Source organism: Ctenocephalides felis, unplaced genomic scaffold, assembly GCF_003426905.1.
Source record: "Ctenocephalides felis isolate EL2017-DRISC unplaced genomic scaffold, ASM342690v1 CF-g0.4_SCAFFOLD_01886, whole genome shotgun sequence".
NCBI lineage: Eukaryota > Metazoa > Arthropoda > Insecta > Siphonaptera > Pulicidae > Ctenocephalides > Ctenocephalides felis.
The window spans coordinates 36,446,830-36,466,408 of NW_020538040.1; the positions used below are offsets into that span (position 1 = coordinate 36,446,830).

Consider the following 19,579-nt stretch of genomic DNA (forward strand, 5'->3'; position numbering starts at 1 on the left):
TTCAATTCGAGATAAAATTCCAAGGCTCACTTATATACTTAAAGTAAATAATTTTAACTGTTTATATAGTTTATATAGTCATATATAGTTCTTAAGAATATGATATAAGATCCTTCATTCTAACATCGCTCCATTAAGTTTGTTTCCATTATGTTTATTTAGTATTTATATAAACATATATAAACGTCGTCGTCCAATTTATAAGCTCTTATATTTTGTCTATAAAATATGAGTAGTGAAAGTTGTAATATTTATAATAACCTATTTGCAAACATTTTGTATTCCTTTTATATTTCCTTGTCGTACGGGAAGTTCCAGCAATTTGTCTTAAGGCACGATGCCATGCAACACTATTTGTTTTGATCTAGTTAGTTTGGTTTTCACAGCTAATTGCTAAAAGAGAAATTAGAATTTATAAGCTCTTATATTTTGTCTATAAAATACGAGTAGTGAAAGTTGTAATATTCATAATAACCTATTTGAAAACATTTTGTATTCCTCTTATATTTCCTTATGGTACGGGAAGTTCCAGCAATTTGTCTTAAGGAACGATGCCATGCAACACTATTTGTTTTTATGTAGTTGGTTTGGTTTTCACAGCTAATTGCTAAAAGTCGAATTAGAACTTTCTGCCCCGCCTTACCCTATTTGATTTCGTACAATTCTAAATGAAATACGTAATAAATATTGAATATTGAATTTTTTTGAACATTTTTGAAAATTTTGAAAACATTTAAAAAAATTGAATATCGAGAAAATTAAAAAAAATGTGAAATTACTGAAATTTCTTAGAAATTATTTGAAAACTGAAATTTTGTGATTTTGTCGGTTGATCCAGATTATCGAAAATATCTGATTTTCGACGGCCGAATGGCATCTTTAATTTTATCTGAGCACTCTTTGCTCTGTATCTCCAAAATGACTGGACTTGTCTTTGCCAAAAACTAATCAAATTGTCTCCTTATCAATAGGAGTCGAATGTTTTGAATGATACAAATCGGTTGATCCGTGCGCCCAAAATCGTGGACGGAAAATTGTCTAAGGTATGCGAAAAGGTTCAAAAACCTCTGAAACGTGAAGATTTTCATTTTTGATTTTTGGGCAAATACTATAACTTGCATTACAAAAAGTTAAAAATAATTTGCCAAATAATATTTCGAAACGTTGATTCCTTTACATTGAAGAAACGTAGCGCGTGTCGAATCGTCGCGTTCGCGGAACGCTCTCGGCATGTTTAGAAGTAATGGTTTATGGGGGCGCAATATTAGGAACGGATATTTTCTTACGTGGGTTATAATTTTATGTCCTTTTCTCACATTTTCTTAACATTTTCTTAGTGACGCGCTTGCGTATGTTGTGTCGTATTTTTAAAAATATGTCCCGCGGGTTACCAGGGCGGTTTTGTTGGCGGTACCGCCCTATAAGGCGGTTTTGTGGGCGTTTTTTTAGGTTTTTAGGGTTTTAGGTTCACCACAGTCATGGGATATCTTAAAAACGCCGCGAATATCGTTGTGCGTGGAAGGAAATTCAAATCCCTGGGTCAGTTCTTTGTCGAAAAAAAATATTTGAGAAGTGTTAATACGAAAAAAAAATTGCTTATGCAGGTCGAATTAATTGAAGTGTAGTGAAATCAATATTTTATTTCATATACTATATAAAATTGTTAACCAACAAAAAGTGTTCTGTGACTATGATAAAAATAATTGATAAGTGTGAAAAACATGTAATACAGTATCTGACCTACTGAACTATTATTAATTGAAGTTGACAGTGATACAAAAAGTAATCTTGCACATATATATTTTTATAACCAAAACTTTTGAAAAATTAAATTTGATCAACCGTTTGATACAATATACAATTTTATAAATCCCGTTAAAATTAAATATTAACATTTTTAATAACCATTGCCATTTTATTAATATTTATGTAGGTGATTTATTTTTTAATTCTTTCTGGTGACTTCATATTATACAAATCAAAATAGATCAAACACTTCCGCGAAAATTATAATGGAATTTCTTGATGTGATATTCGCAAGCATTTTGTTTAACTGAAATATATTTGAAATACAAATTTAGATCATCTGATTATTACTTACTTAGCTATTAGTTCAATTCAAAATGACATTGTTGATTAAACTATTAAATTTGTTTGATATGTGATAGACGCAAAATCTCTCTTTTAAAACTTTGTAAAAGCAAATACATGCTAAATTACCATTTTTAGGAAATTTTGGTTTTAGCTAGTTGAAGATCCGATAGCCAAACAGAAATGAATAAATATTAAAAATTAAACATTTTTATCTACAACGAATATAAATCAATAAAAAACAAAAAAAATAATTTTTATATTAAAAAAACTATTTTGGTGATGATCAATTGTAAATTACAGCAATAAAATGCACTTACCCAACGGTGAAGTAACTTCGACAACACCAAACCCTAACCCCTCTAGTGAAAGCAAAGAAGTCATAAACGATCCAAAAACTAGGCCAAAACATTTTAACAAATATAATCAAGAATCAAGCTTTATGGGGCTAAATAACATAGATGAATCATCAGGAAAGCCATTCGGCGGTCAAAACAATCCGTCAGAAAATAACTACGAACAAACAGCTAGAGAATCAAACGTAGTCGATTCGGCCGCCTACATTCATAACAACCGAAAAGCAAGTCCACTCATGGCATATAACAAGGGCGCGAGATTCTTGGACGATCAGAGTAGCAAAGATATCAAAAATACAAGGGGAGCTGCGTCGCTGCTGGGGAGGGTGTCCAACTCCCGTGGAGTAAGCCCTCTGGGGATGAATAACGGGGATAACGTAAGACCAGCGGCAGGGGAGAACAACCTTGACGAAGGAGGTGTGTGCCTGACAGCTGAATCTCTGACTGACAGCACTCTTAACGGTTTACTGGCGGAGCATCCAGGGGAATTAGTCAAGACTGGATGTCCACATGTTGTAAGTACATGATGAAATTTTTGTTAATCGAATCATGTTTTTTTTTACATTGTTTAATTTATGGCAACTTAATAAAAGCTTCAAAAGCATTATAAAAAATAACTATCATTAATCAGGTGCTTTAATAGTTATCCCTGCTCTTTGTAATTTCGCTAACGTAAAAAATCAAAAATAATTGATGAAAAGAATTCATTTTCATAATATGCAGTATTAATGCTAATACTAACAATCAAATATCCAAAAATCTTTTATTTCATAAATCTAATTTAACCAATAATAATTCGCGTTCATTTTAAAATAAAATAATTCAAATTCTGTAAGCCAATCAAATAACCAAAAATGATAAAGGGCTCAACATATTTTTTCATTATTCTAATCGGTTGCATTTTTTGCTCTGACCGGACCTGCCTTTCCCAAAAACTAATCAGCTCGTCCCCAACAATAAAAATCGAATGTTTGTTGAATCATTCAAATTGGTTGATAAGTGCTCTCAAAATAGTCGACTTGGGTTTGATAAGAATAGCATAGAAAATCTCCGAGAAAAACATAACACTATAAAATAATTTAAAAAATTATGAATATCGTCAATCTTTTTTTAGTGAAGAAAAGGGATTCATTATAAATTAAATTACTTTGAAATTCCACTTTGTACTAATTAGGTCGATCGCGCGCCGAGGGATCGTTTTATATTAAGCTATAATTTCATTTCACTTTCCCTTGCTCATATACTATAAAAGATCAATTAAGGGTTCCGTACAATAATTAGAACTCAATTGATATTCACAATAATAATTAATATATAAAATTATAATTCATCTAGCAAGTCCTTCACCCAAGCAAAATATTGATCAAAAGCAGTCGATTTATTTATTTAAAAAAAAATGGTTATAAAAAATAATTACAAATTATATAGAATTGACATAGAAGAACGAGCCAGAACTTGATTAAACGTTTACAACAACACAAAAATAATTTTAAAAATCCCAGACAGTTTAAAACTATGCTTGCGGACCACATTAATACTTTAAAATACAATATAGACTTTTTAACCCGAATGTACCACAATTCGAACAAAATTTATCCAAATGAAGAATTATAAAAGGATCTTTTTGAATTTTTATAACAATAGAATAATAAATAAACGCAATGAACTCAACACTTTGAAATTGACTATTGTTCAAAATCTTTGTATTAACTTTTATCGGCAACCCTTTAATTTACCATTGCATCACTTCTGAAATTTCTTTTATATTTGACACGAATTTTTAACATAGAGATATATAATACTTTTCTTTGATACTGTTCGCATTACTACATCAGGTCATAACTGATATGATAAACTGATCACCTGTCTGATCAATGTTGAACCACGCTCACCATTAAGTAGAATCAATTATGTATTTTAACTGATCTCGAAACGTCTAAATAATATTATTCAAATGGTTATTTAACAAGAACATATAATGCATATTATAATAGATAAATTCACTGAGAAAAACCTGCCTAACAGACTAATATAAGATGCGAAATCAGAATTATTTCATTCTGAGGCGCTGATATAAACAGTAAGCATATCAAAATGTTTCATGCAAAATTCGTTTTTTCTCCATATTTGTGCTATTTTCATTTTGACGGCTTAGAATTTAATATACAATCATACTTTTTAGTATATTTTAACTTATGTAAAGTAAGAATGAAAATTTTTAAATCCCATGAAACAAATATAAATTAACGCAATTTTTTTTTATATTCACTAGCAGTAGTAAATATGTATATTAAATTAAGCAAAAAGACGGCAATGTAGATATGCAACTGGTTTTCTATATTTTTTTCTATATTTGATCTCATTCGATTCAGAATGACTTGAAACGTCCAGAAAACAAAGTTAGCAAATCGGATTTTGTCGATTTTGTTGATTAATTAATGAACATGGCTAAGTTTATTTTATTCTTATTCACGCCTTTTGGTTTCAAAATTCAATGAATTATAATCGATGAAAATGATTTTATAAATTTTTAAATTTTAAAGATGTGTATTCAGTCATTGTCAGCAAGCAACGTCGCTATCATGTCCCGAGTTTTAAACGGCCATCTATGTTTAAAAATCTAAAACAAAGTATTTTCTGTCGTAGTTAGTTATTTTGGTTGTGAGCACTGTTGTTTAATTTGCGATATCTTAATATAATTTTAATGTATACTCGATTGTTTTATAATATATTTTGTTAATTTTAGGTTAGATTCAACAGATGTTTTTATATTACCGTTTTAATATAGCTTACTAAACCTTTACCCTGGCAAAGATGTAAACAATAATAAATAGTAAATAAAATGTAAATTCAGTTGAAAAAGCAATTTTACAAGAAATAAATTAAATTAATAGTTATTCCAACTTTGCTGGTCAATATGCTAACTATATACCAGACCAAGTTTATATACAGTGTTATTTTTGTAAAAAAAATGTGCCCATGAAATTTATATTTTGCAGTGGTTGAATATTGTAGGTATTACTTCGTAAAATTCCTTTAATATTAAGAATTGGATATTGGGTATGTATGCCCCCTGGCTGCCCTATTTCACCAACTTTGCTGGTCAATTTTATTGACAATATACCAGATCAAGGTTATATATTATCTTTGTAAAAAATGTTTAAATAAAATTTATATTTTGCAGTGGTTGAATGTTGTAGGTATTACTTCGTAAAATCCCTTTAAAATTAGAAATAGGACATTGGATATGTTTGCCCCCTGACTGTCCCATTTCACCCCGCCTATAGGTTAATTAGGGACAGATTTCAAATTTTAGAAAAATAGTATAAAAGACATTTCTATAATTAACTAGCTGTAAGTGGAATTCTTTCTTGAGGCAATAATGGCATCGTGCCTTAAGGCAAATTGCTGGAACTTCCCGTACCGTAACGAAATGTTCGAGAAATACTGAATGTTTTCAAATAGATTATTATAAATATTGTAACATTGTCTAATATTTATAAGAATTATATAAACTGAATTGCAGAGTTGAAATTATTTGTAAAGTATATTAGAACTATAGTCAGAATTAAAAATAAAATCTGAAATATTTTCGATATACAAAAAACTGAAAAAAAAAATAAAATAAAAATAAAGAAAAAAAATTGGACAAATTTTTTTTTTCCGAAATCAATTATTTTGTTAAGACAAGCAGAAAGTTCTTTGAATCATTTAAATCGGACGCTTAGTTCTCTCAAAAACTGCCATTTTTCACATATTTAGCTCTGTATCTTCGAAATGGCTGCGCCTGCCTTTGCCAAAAACTAATAAGCACTTCTCCCAATCATTACTAATTGAATGTTTTTTAGATCATTCAAATCGGATACTCCGTTCTCTCAAAAATTCGATTTCTATTTTCTGCACTCTTTGCTTCGTATCTCCGAAACGGCTGGACCTGCCTTTGCCAAAAACTAATCAGCTCTTTTCCCTATCAATAGGAATCGAATGTTTTTTGAACCATTCAAATCGGTTGATCCGTGCGCCCTAAAACGTGACTGGAAATTTGTATCCATACATACATACACACACACACACATACACACACACACACACACACACATCCATTTTTTCTGAGGTATGCCAAAACGTTCAGAAACCTTCAAAACGTCGAGAAATGTTAAAATTTTCAATTCCGATTTTCGGCCCATTACAATAACTTACCCTACGGGAAGTTAAAAATTAACTGAGAATTTTACTGAACATGGTCAGATAGATGTTTGCTTGATAGGTGTTACGTGTTTTGATGTAATTTATTTTATTAGTAATGGGCCAAAAATCGAAAATAAATTGTTTGCGTATTTTCACGTTTCAGAAGTTTCTGAACATTTTGGCATAGATAGGATGGATGTGTGTATGTTTTGTGTGTCCGGAGATATGGAGCAAAGAATGCAGAAAATAGAAATCAAGTTTTTGAGAGATCGGAGCATCGGATTTGAATGATTAAAAAAACATTCAATTTGTAATGACAGGGAGAAGTGGTGATTAGTTTTTGACAAAGGCAGGTCCAGCGGTTCCGAAGATACAGAGCTAAATGTGCAAAAAATGGCAGTTTTTGAGAGAACTAAGCATCCGATTTGAAAGATTCAAAAAACTTTCTGCTTGTGTTGACAAAACAATTGCTTTTGAAAAAAATAAAAAAAAATTACAAAAAATATTTTTTGTATATTGAAAATTATTCAGATTTTAATTTTAATTCTGGCTAAAGTTCTAAAGCACACTTATATACTTCAAATAAATAATTTTAACTTTGTAATTCAGTTTATAAAATTCTTATGAATATTAGACAATGTTATAGTATTTATAATAATCTGTTTGAAAACAATTAATATTCCTCGATCATTTCGTTACGGTATGGGAAATTACAGAAATTTGCCTTAAGGCAGGATGCCATACACCACTAGTTATTAACTTCCCGTAGGGTAAGTTATTGTAATGGGCCGAAAATCGAAATTGAAAATTTTTACATTTCTCGACGTTTTGAAGGTTTCTGAACATTTTGGCATACCTCAGAAAAAATGGATGTGTGTGTGTGTATGTATGTATGGATACAATTTTCCAGTCACGTTTTCGGGCGCACGGATCAATCGATTTGAATGGTTCAAAAAACATTTGATTTCTATGGATAGGGAGATGTGCTGATTAGTTTTTGGCAAAGGCAGGTCCAGCAGTTGCGCAGATAAAGAGTGCAGAAAATAGAAATCGAGTTTTTGAGAGAACGGAGCATCCGATTTGAATGATCTAAAAAAAACATTCAATTAGTAATGATTGGGAGAAGTGTTTATTAGTTTTTGGCAACGGCAGGCCCAGCCATTTCAAAGATACGGAGCTAAATGTGCAAAAAATTGCAGTTTTTGAGAGAACTAAGCGTCCGATTTAAATGATTCAAAGAACTTTCTGCTTGTCTTAACAAAATAATTGATTTTAGAAAAAAAAATGTTTCAACTTTTTTTTTCATTTTTTTTTTCAAAAAAACTTTTTTTTGTATATCGAAAATAATTCAGATTTTATTTTTAATTCTGACTATAGTTCTAATATACTTTAAACAAATAATTTCAACTTTGCAATTCAGTTTATATAATTCTTATAAATATTAGACAATGTTACAATATTAATATTAATCTATTTGAAAACATTTAAAATCCTCGAAGATTTCGTTACGGTACGGGAAGTTCCAGCAATTTGCCTTAAGGCAAGATGCCATACACCACTAGTTATATTTAATATTGGCTTCTGGCACACGTACATTCACAAATATACATAGTCGTCAGCTATTCCGTAATATTTGTGACTTCTTTTATTTCAGTTTGTTCGTCATGTACTGAATTAAACATAATTAAATTGATTTTTATAAAGTAATTAAATCAAGTATCAATTTGACTGGTTATGTTTTGTTGCAGGTGTGCACCGTTTTGCCGTCGCACTGGCGATCGAACAAGACATTGCCAACGTCCTTTCGGGTCGTTTCCCTAGGAGACGTGGGAGACGGCACGTTGGTGACACTAAGAGCCGGAAATGACGAAAACTTTTGTGCCGAGCTAAGAAACTGTACTGCCGTCATGAAAAACCAAGTAGCCAAATTCAATGATCTCAGATTCGTGGGACGCAGTGGTAGAGGTCAGTAAAAGCCCCATTGAAATTAAACGAAAACGTGAAACCTATGGCATTCGTAGATTTATAAAGCTTTGATGCATCCTGCTCAAACTTATTTAATGTTTAAATTTTAATTTTTAATATAGGGTAGAACGGGACTTAAAGGTGCGCGGAACAAAAGATCCGACATCACTCTCTTAAAACTAAGCAGAGTAACGAATTTTTAACTTCCCGTAGGACAAGTTATAGTAATCGAATAAAAATCGAAAGTTAAATTTTTTATATATCTTTACGTTTCAAAACCTTCTGAACATTTTGGCATACCTTAGAAAAAATGAATGTATGTGTGTGTGTGCGTGTATGTGTGTGTGCGGATACAAATTTTCGTCGACGATTTTGGAAACACCGATTAACCTATTTGAATAATTAAAAAAACATTCGATTCGTATTGATAAGGAGACGTGCTGATTAGTTTTTGGTGAAGGCAGGTCTAGCCGTTCCAAAGATACGGGGCAAAGAGTGACAAAAACGGTAACTCAAATAATTCAAAAAAACATTTTACTTGTATCAACAAGATGACGAATTGATCAAATTTTCATGAAGGCAGGTCTAGCGGTTTCGGAGATCTAGTAAAAAAAAGTAAAAAAAATGCCATTTGGCGGTGAAAAATGATCATTAGACATATGCACATCAAATTATCAGATAATTTATAGAGATTTTAACAATGAGTATAAATTTTGTTTTCATTCCTATGGGTTCCGTGCCAATATTCATCCGTTAGACGGCGACGCGGCGCTTACGCGCTTTGACAGTTCGTCTCTATGCAGTTAAAGCAGTACGATTACTTTGAAAAAAAGTTCAAAATTTCGAAAATATGTCAGAATAAAGAAAACATATTTTTTCAAAATATTTTTTTTTTTTTCAAAAAAAGTAACTTTTTGTCACATTTATAGTTTCTCAAATCTATAGTTTCTCAAAGTAATTTTTTCAAAGTAAAATTTTTTCAAAAATGTTAGTCTTTTTAAAAAAATAATAATTTTTGGTACGGGAAGTTCCAGCAATTTGCCTTAAAACACGATGCCATGCGCCCCACTAGTTTAATGATACTATTCGGAAGTAGAAAGAAAAATATGTGTAACCAGTCATCACCTTAATTCTTACAATGTCGCTATCAGGAGATAAACAAAAATGTATCATTACTCATACCAAAAGCTTTCTTTTCGCTGGTAGTTTATCTAGTTTTGAGCCCTTGTATTAGGTTATGATACCTGATTATAACTTATTCAGTTTTTGTAAGATGTATTGTCATTTTTAAGCTAGATTCAACAGCTTGTTTATGTGTGCGTATGTGTGCAAAAAAAAAATTGCGCCCACGATTTCGGGCGCACGGATCAACCGAGCCTATTTGAATGATTAAAAAATCATTCAATTTCTATTATTAGAAAGACGTGGTGATTAGTTTTTGACAAAGAGAGGACCAGCCGCTTCGGAGATACAGAGCAAGAAGTGCAGAACATGAAAATTTAGTTTTTGCGAGAACGTAGCATCCGATCAGAATGATTCAAAAAATATTCGGTTTGTATTGACAAGGAGACATGCTGATTAATTTTTTCCAAATGCAGGTTCAGCCGTTTTATAGATAAGAAGCAAAAAGTATAAAGAATATCAGACTGTGAAAGAAAAGAGCATGCGATAAAAGTAATTAAAAAAACATTCGATTCGTGTTGACGAGGAGAAGTGCTAATTACTTTTTTTGCAAAAGCAGTTCCAGCCGTTTCAGAGATACGGAGCAAAAAGTGAAAATAAAGAAGTTATTGAGTGAACTCATCATCTGATTAGAATAATTCAAAAAAACATTTTGCTCGTGTTTAGTGTGAATAAATTATAATTTTTGGAGGAGGCATTTTTTATTTCAAAATTTACAAAAAAAAATATTTAAGAATTTGAAAAAAAATTTAATTACCATTTTTTTAAATATCGAAATTGATTCGGATTTTAATTTTAATTCAGGCTAAAATATTTAAATTTGTTTGACTATTTCATTACCGGAAGATCCAGCAATTTGCCTTAAGATTAAGGTGACCATACGCCCCGGTTTTTCCGGGACAGTCCCAGATTTGCACCTTGTATCCCGAGTTTTTCTAAAAGGAATATTTGTCCCGGATTTATTCTTTAGTCCCGGATTGTACTGGTTTTTCGAAAAATTTAAGGTGAATTACCACAAAATTATGAAAAAGTGGAATAGAATTTTATACAAAGCTCAAAAGCAAAACATAGAAGATCGAAAAATATGAGATATAATATAATACTACGATATTATCAAAAAGTATTACATATAATCGAAAAATAAAATTCTTACTAAAAGTTCGCAATAATGATTAAAAAACAAAAACAGTTCTTTTTATTTGTTATTTGGCATTTGTTATTTTAAAGACCTCTATCCTTCCTTCGCCGCCGTCCCGGATTTTCATAACTAAAAATTGCCTTCCCGGTTTTGACTTAAAAAAATTTGGTCACCTTACTTGAGACACGATGCCATAAACCGCTAGTTTTTTCATCACAATTGTTTTTTCACCCAAAAACCATTTAATAGTAAAAAAAATTATTAAGAAATAAAACGCAATCGATTAAGAAATTAACGAGTTAAATGTTAAACATGTCAGTAACAAGATGCGATACTGTTTGATGTTGGTGTGATATATATTCTGCTGGTACAAAAATAAAAAGGAATACTGAAGCGCATCACACAAACGATTTACATTATATGTCTGAAATTGAACTGACAATGCTGTCTCGACGTGTGATTTTGATGTCTCTGTCAACCGCATCGCCAAATAGCAGCAATTTCGAAGATCCACGATAAAATAATATTTAAGTCTTATGCATAAAGAACAATATCCAGTTTAATAGTACACTATTATGAAAATATAAAATGATTAAGATGCTGAAACGATGCCAATTACTGGCTAAAAATAATTTACACCGTAATGCATCAAAACATAATTTAAGAATAATAAACATCAAGAAACGATATATAACTATTTTCTCTATATTTTCTCTTCTCGCGTAAGTCATCAAAGTTCTATAGAGTAGGGCGAGGCACAATGGTCCCATTTGACTTCGAGCAATTATATTGTTATAGCCAAACCAATTACATTACAACAAATGACAAATATCAAACAAACAACTATCTGACTATGTTCAGTAAAACTCCCACCTAACTCGTTATTGTGTAAATATGTTTCTTTTGCTGTTCCAAAATTTGTAACCTGGCTTTTTACCCCATAGACGAGGCAAAAATGGGACGGCCAGGGAGCCGAACAGATTATACTTAAATTTAAAGGGTTTGACAAAATAATAGCTACATTATTCATAACCAATTCAAAATAATAATTTCTTTTATAGAAATATCGTGCCTTAAGACAAATTGCTGGTACTTACCGTATCAAAAATTAAAATTTAAAAAAAAGATTCATTTGTTTTTTAAACTTTGAAATAAAGAGATTTTTGAGAATTTTGAAATTTTTGTAAAAATTTCACTTCTTTGAAAATTTTTATTTTTTTGTTATATTTTGAAATGTTTTGGAAATTCTGAACTCTTTTTCGGAAATTAAAGTAGAGACGAAGTATTGATGCGCTTAAGCGCCACGTCGCTGTTTAACAAATAAACATTAGTACCGAACTGATAATAATGTAAACAAAATTTGTTCTTATTATTAGAATTTCTATAAAATATCTGATATTTGATATGTCGAATGATTTTCGACCGCCAAATGTCTTTTTTAACTTCCCGTAGGGTAAGTTATTGTAATGGGCCGAAAATCGAAATTGAAAATTTTTACATTTCTCGACGTTTTGAAGGTTTCTGAACATTTTGGCATACCTCAGAGAAAATGGATGTGTGTGTGTATGTATGTATTTCCAGTCAGGTTTTCGGGCGCACGGATCAACCGATTTGAATGGTTAAAAAAAAAACATTCGATTCCTATTGATAGGGCGATGTGCTGATTAGTTTTTGGCAAAGACAGGTCCAGCAGTTACGGGGATAAAGAGCAAAGAGTGCAGAAAATAAAAATCGAGTTTTTGAGAGAACGGAGCATCCGATTTGAATGATCTAAAAACATTCAATTAGTAATGACTGGGAGAAGTGTTTATTAGTTTTTGGCAAAGGCAGGCCCAGCCATTTCGAAGATACGGAGCTAAATGTGTAAAAAATTGCAGTTTTTGAGAGAACTAAGCGTTGGATTTAAATGATTCGAAGAACCTTCTGGTTGTCTTAACAAAATAAATGTTTTTGTTTCAACTTTTTTTCCAATTTTTTTTTTCAAAAAAAATTTTTTTTTGTATATCGAAAATAATTAAAATTTTATTTTTAATTCTGACCATAGCTCTAATATACTTCAAACAAATAATTTCAACTTTGCCATTCAGTTTATATAATTCTTATAAATATTAGACAATGTTACAATATTAATAATAATCTATTTGAAAACATTCAGTATTCCTCGAACATTTCGTTGCGGTACGGGAAGTTCCAGCAATTTGCCTTAAGGCACGATATGCCACACATCCCACAAGTTTTTACTTTGTTATTGGATCTACGAAACCCTCAAAAACTTAAATTTCAAATTCGTTTCAAATCAGTTTTTATTTATCCCTGTTATCCCAAAAACTAATTTAATATTTTTGGCAATTTTTGCCCCGTATCTTCAAAACGGCTGGACATGCCTTTGCTAAAAAGTAATTAGCTCATCTCTCTGTTAATACAAATCGAATGTTTTTTGAATTATTGAATTCGGTTGATCCGTGTTTACGAAATCGTTGACAAAAATTTGTATCCGAACATACACACACATACATCCATTTTTTCTAAAGTATGCCAAAATGTGCAGAAGACTATAAAACGTAAATTATATATATTGAAAAATTTTCATTTTCGTTTTTTTGCGATTACTATAACTTGCCCTACGGAAAGTTAAATGACAATACATCTTATCAAACAATTAAATAATGTATACTAAAAATTATATTAAGGTCTTGTAAACTACACAATAGTGCTCATAACCAAAAACACTACGAAAGAAAATACTTTTGTTATGACTTTTCAAACATTGGCGTTTTCTCCATTAGCAACGTCATAAGAATCAACGTGATGGCTGGTTATACATATTTTCCCCCTACTTTCAAATTATATATATATATATATATATATATATATATATATATATCGTATATATATAAATATAAATAAATATATATATAAATATATATATATATATATATATATATATATATATAATAAGTAACTACGTATATTATATATATTATATATCATTTTATGTAAATATATTTTCGAAAATAACGTGTATGATAAAATTTTACTTTTATTTTGTTTCCTTTGTTCGTTATTACTTTAATCCTCAGCTGAAATTGATTCTTCTATTTTTCTCGTCGTTTTCTTGGCAATTACAGCAGAGCTTTTTCCTCGGATAAAAAAAAACTCCCCTCTCGTACAATAGAAAATATCTCTCATCCCTCTTATTATATATTTGCGTGAAATATCATAAGAAACTCGGAACGGTGACACCCCGCTGGAAAATATTTTTGCTCGTTCCATTAAATAGCAGATATACTTCTTTTTGAAAAGACTGAATTATTTATTATGATCTTCTTTAAAATGTTTGAGATTTTGTACTGTAGATAAAATCTCCTACTCTAATAATAAGCTCTTAAACAAAACAGCTTCAGCTAAAGCGTCGTCAAAATGTATTCAAATAAAAGATACAGAAATAATTGTATAAACTGGATAATTTACTAATCACTTTATTTTTGGTCACAAATGAAAAATAGCAAACAAAAGTTTACACGCCAGCAATTAAATAAACTAAAGTATCACAGCCCACGTGTTTTCTAGTCAGAAAAGTTTTCCGGACCGAAAAGTTAGTTGATATAAGATATCCTTGTATTCTAACTCATCTGAACATGTAATTATAATAACAAGTCTTAGGATTTAATTTTCCGTCATGGAAAGAAACAATAATTGAAAATAACACGTACCCTAGTCGAAAAAAAAATTAGTAATTCATATTTGAAGTATAAAACTTTGTATAAGTAAACTTTAAAAATTAACAATCTTGGTACAGATCCCAACAAAATTGTAACAAAGTTAATATTCATTTTTAAAAATTTGATCAAATATCTGATAATTTGATGTGCATATTTCTAATGATCATTTTTGACCGCCAAATATCTTTTTTTCACTTTTTTCTCTGTATCTCCGAAACTGCTATACCTGCATCACCAACCATTTCCTCAATTCTATTTCGTTAATACAAGTAATATGTTTTTTGAATAATTCGAATCGGTTACTCCGTTCTCTCAAAAATTGAATTACCGTTTTTGACACTTTCTTCCCCGCATCTTCGAAACGGCTGGACCTATCTCCAACAAAAACTAATCAGCACATCTTCTCATCAATGAGAATCGAATGTTATTTGAATCATTTAAATCGGTTGATTTGTGCGCCCGAAATCGCGGACGAAAAATTGTATCCAAATATACACACACGCACATATAACCATTTTGTCTAAGGTATGCCAAAATGTTGAGAAACCTTCAAAACGTAAAGGTATGCAAAAAATTTCAATTTCGATTTTTTTGCGATTACTAACTAAATAACAATGAAAATAATATATTCAAATTGAAACGGTGTTTTATATAATTCTTAGAAATATGAGATAAGATCCTCTTTAGGAGGCCTTAATTCATCAACTTGGGTTATTTCTTGTGAACATACATAAGTGTTTTGTGCGATAAAGTCGTCTGTAAATGATAAAATTTACAGTAAATATATTACTTAAATAATTTAATTGAATATATTTAAAGCAACTGTTTTTAATCATTGATAAATTTTCATTATATAATATAATTAAATAAAATATAATCATTGATTATTTTTATTTCCCGAATATTTAATTACGGTATGGAAAGTTCCAGCTATTTGCCGTAAGGCACAACGCCATGAACCACTGGTTCTATTAATGTTTCTTTATAATAATGACAAACAATAATAATAAAAGTAATAAGCAAGAAGTTAAGTTCACGTTTTCGGGCGCACGGATCAACCGATTTGATGGTTCCATAGGAAAACATTCGATTCCTATTGATTGGAAGATGTGTTGATTAGTTTTTGGCAAAGGCAGGTCCAGCCGTTACGGAGATAAAGAGCAAAGAGTGCAGAAAATAAAAATCGAGTTTTTGAGAGAATGGAGCAACCGATTTGAATGATCTAAAATACATTCAATCTGAAATGATTGGGAGAAGTGGTTATTAGTTTTTGGCAAAGGCAGGTCCAGCTATTTTGAAGATACAGAGCTGAATGTACAAAAAAATGGCGGTTTTTGAGAGAAATAAGCATCCCATTTCAATGATTCAAAAACTTTCTGCTGCCGTTGACGAAACAATTGATTTTGGTAAAAAATCTTTATCATTTTTTTTTTGTTTATCAAAAATAATTCAGATTTTAATTTTAATTCTGGCTAAAGTTTTAAAGCTCACTTGTATACTTTAAATAAATATTTTTGACTTTGTCATTCAGTTTATACAATTCTTATAAATATTCGACAATGTTACAGTATTTATAATAATCTATTTGAAAACATTTAATATTCCTCGAACATTTCGTTACGGTACGGGAAGTTCCTGCAGTTTGGCACAATTTGGGTAGTGGTAGTAATCAAATAGCTAAACTATACTAATTTTGAGATAAGGTCCAAAATGAGAAAGATGAAGTATGTTTGTTCGAACAAGTTTCCATTATTGCATTGCTTCGGCGCCTTACATTAATATCATCTGTAAACCAAATTGCTTTTATACCACTAAAATTAAGTATTTTGTTCGATTTATTTTAGTAATAACTGTTACTAGTACACACATAGACCACTTTGTTTATTATTTTGCTGTATGTTAAAAATTAGTAGTTAATTACTAACAACTAGTTTTGTTTCCTATGCTATAAAAATAAACTTATTTAAATAGAAAGGTGTTTGTATATAAATATAAGTGAACAAATTCCTTTCATTCACGATTTACAAAACAATGTGTACTTTTACATCCTCGAAAGGTGTAATTGCAGCTGAAGAAGATTCTGAAACAAATATTGTATGTCTGCGCTTGTATTCTTGCAATTTAAAATTTAAGTCTCTCCATAAAATATGATGCAAATACGCCAATTTTCCTACTTAAAATTTTTATTCTATTTACTCTATATATTATGTATGAACTTAATTAAATATTAAGCATTTGTGTCAATGGCGCGCTGCCTTTATAAAATCTCGCAGAGGGGAGAGTTTTCGAGAGGTTTCTAACTAAGGACTATTTCCTTCCTTTTTAGACTTTAATTGCGCTTGGAGTTTCTTTTATCCGAGACTCTGATTCCTTATTGTTGTTTGCTCATTATTTTACACTCCATAGAAAAAGTGTCAAATGTCTCGCCAGCGAGCTTCAAACGCAGTTTACAGGAACGGGGCAACGAGACGCCGTCTTTTAACGCCGAGATCGATAACGAAGTAATATTATAATAATATAAGGTCACAAGGGCTAATGCCAACAGTTACAGTCGTTTATGAAGTTGTTCGAAAACATTATCGTTATTAGAAATTAGAAATAAATATACAGCTTATTATCGATATGGATTGTTGATTTTTAACTTCCCGAAGGAGAAGTTTATGTTTATGCAAAAATATCCGATTTGCTAATTTCATGTTTTTTCGACATTTCATGTCATTCTGAATCGAATGAGACCAAATTTCGAAAAAATATGTGTGTGCCGATTTTTGACCTTTTATCGACGTTTTCCCAGAAGCGGCTGGACCGGTTTCAAAAATTTAAAAATCATTTGATGAATCTCGATAAGGACTGTTTTAGCCTTTTATAAATTCATTCTATTGCGCGAGGATCGGTCAAGACTATTCTTTGTAATTTTCAGGAGAGTGTAAAATTTTTCGTTCACGTTTTAGACCACAATCTTAAATAGATTTTAAAAATTCAAAAACAATTCGAAAGATATTGGTTGGGAATCGCTTTGATTAGTTTTTGGTAAAGATCGAAAAAGGCGTTTCTTTGTAATTAAATGTTTTGAAAAAAAATTGATGAAACTTTGTACAACGATAGATTTTTCAAATCTATATGGATGTTCTGTACTCGCAAAAACTTAATTTCCATTTTGTGCACTCTTTGCTTTATATTTCAGAAACGGCTGGACCGACTTTTGCTAAAAACTAATCGATGTATCTCAATAGGAACTGTTTTAGCTTTTTATAAATTCATTCTATTCCTATTCCTTATCAATAGGAATTGAACGCTTTTTGAATATTTCAAATCGGTTGATCTGTGCTCCCAAAAACGTGGACATGCATACACTACACACACATCTATTTTCTCTAATTGTAAGCTATGCCAACATGTTCAGAAACATTTGAAACGTAAAGATATGCAAAAATTTTCATTTACATAATACATATATATAGTAGAATCCCGATAAGACAATCAAGCTTAATATGATTTATCGGATAATTCATCACTTTACTGTTATCCCTGTCTTCATATTATCTTTATCGCATAACGTGCGATCTTAGTCCGATCCTTGAGAAAATTAAAAGCGTTTTACTCTATTTATAATTCTTTCGGAATTGTTACTGTATTTTATCATTAAAATTGTGCGTTAAATCAGACACGGATCCTGGAATAATTTCAAACATTTATCAAATTAAGAGAAAAAGAGCAAAAATACTAAAAAAATTACAACAATTTTTAACTGGTTATAAGTAGCATTTTGCCTTAAGGTAAGTTGCATAAACTTTCCAATACATATAAATGACCAACTTTATCACTAAGAATTAGTATTAGATAAAATGTTCAACTGTTTAATTCTAAAATAAAGATTTTGCTTTGATTTTATTCAGAGATAAGGAGCTAAAAGTATAAAAATGGCAGTTTTTGAGAGAACAAAGTATCCGATTCAAATGATTTAAAAATTGTTTTGCTTGCGAAGAAACGATTAGTTTAGTAAGGCAATTTTTTTTCCCAAAATTTCAAAAAAAATCCAATTTTTTTAAATATAAAAAATGATTCGGATTTTAATTTTAACATTTTCTACTCGGATGCCGCATCTCCGGCGGCAAAATTCATATAAATCTCGGAACTCGCGAGTGAAAAGGGTTATTCCTAGCTAAAATTCTGAATCTCTTTTATATACTTCAAATACATAATTTTAACTTTGCAATTCAGTTTATATAATTCTTAGAAATGTGAGATAAAATCATTCTATTAAAAAACATTAAATATTCTTCGAATATTTCATTATGGTACGGAAAGTTCCAGAAATTTGCCTTAAGGAACGATGCACTAGCTTTTGTTGTATCTCTAAGGACCGTTTTTGGTACTTTATAAATTGCTTATAATGCGCGACGCTCTGCCAAGCCGTTTCTTTGTAACTTGCAGAAGTGTGTAAATTTTTTCGTTTACGTTTTAGACCACAATTTTGAATCGATTTTAAAAATTCAAAAACAGTTCGAAAGATATTGTTTGAGAATGGCATTTGTGGTGAAGAGTTCGTGGTAAAGATCGGCCGGGCCGTTTCTTTGTAATTAAATGTTTTGAAAAAAAATGATAAAACTTTGTATAACGATGAATTTTGAGATTTGAATTTAACGATAAACATTGAGAGTAAAATAATCACTTGCTTAAAAGAATTTACTAATTATACAAATAAGAAAATTCGTAAGTTCTCAAATAGTATTGTAATATTAGTATACATATATACATATAGTTATGAATTACTCTGATGTTTAAAATATGGAAATAATACTTGCATTCCTATGCTGCCTTTCAAACTTTTATTATAAAAATCTCCACAACAAGTAATATGAAAATATGAAGCAATCAATAGCAATCGTGCGATCCGTATTGATATTTTGCTAATACTGCCCGACCTAGGGGTATAT

The 19,579-nt window shown here is 30.4% G+C and overlaps 1 protein-coding gene across 1 annotated transcript in view; it reads left to right on the top strand.

The window, feature by feature from the left end:
* The first annotated feature begins 2,401 nt into the window (after positions 1-2,401).
* LOC113374897 (protein lozenge-like) overlaps positions 2,402-19,579 on the top strand; it is a 36,714-nt gene continuing 19,536 nt past the window's right edge. The window contains exons 1-2 of the mRNA XM_026614855.1: positions 2,402-2,962; positions 8,384-8,600. Coding sequence (XP_026470640.1) covers positions 2,402-2,962; positions 8,384-8,600 — 778 coding nt within the window. The remainder of the gene's footprint in view (positions 2,963-8,383; positions 8,601-19,579) is intronic.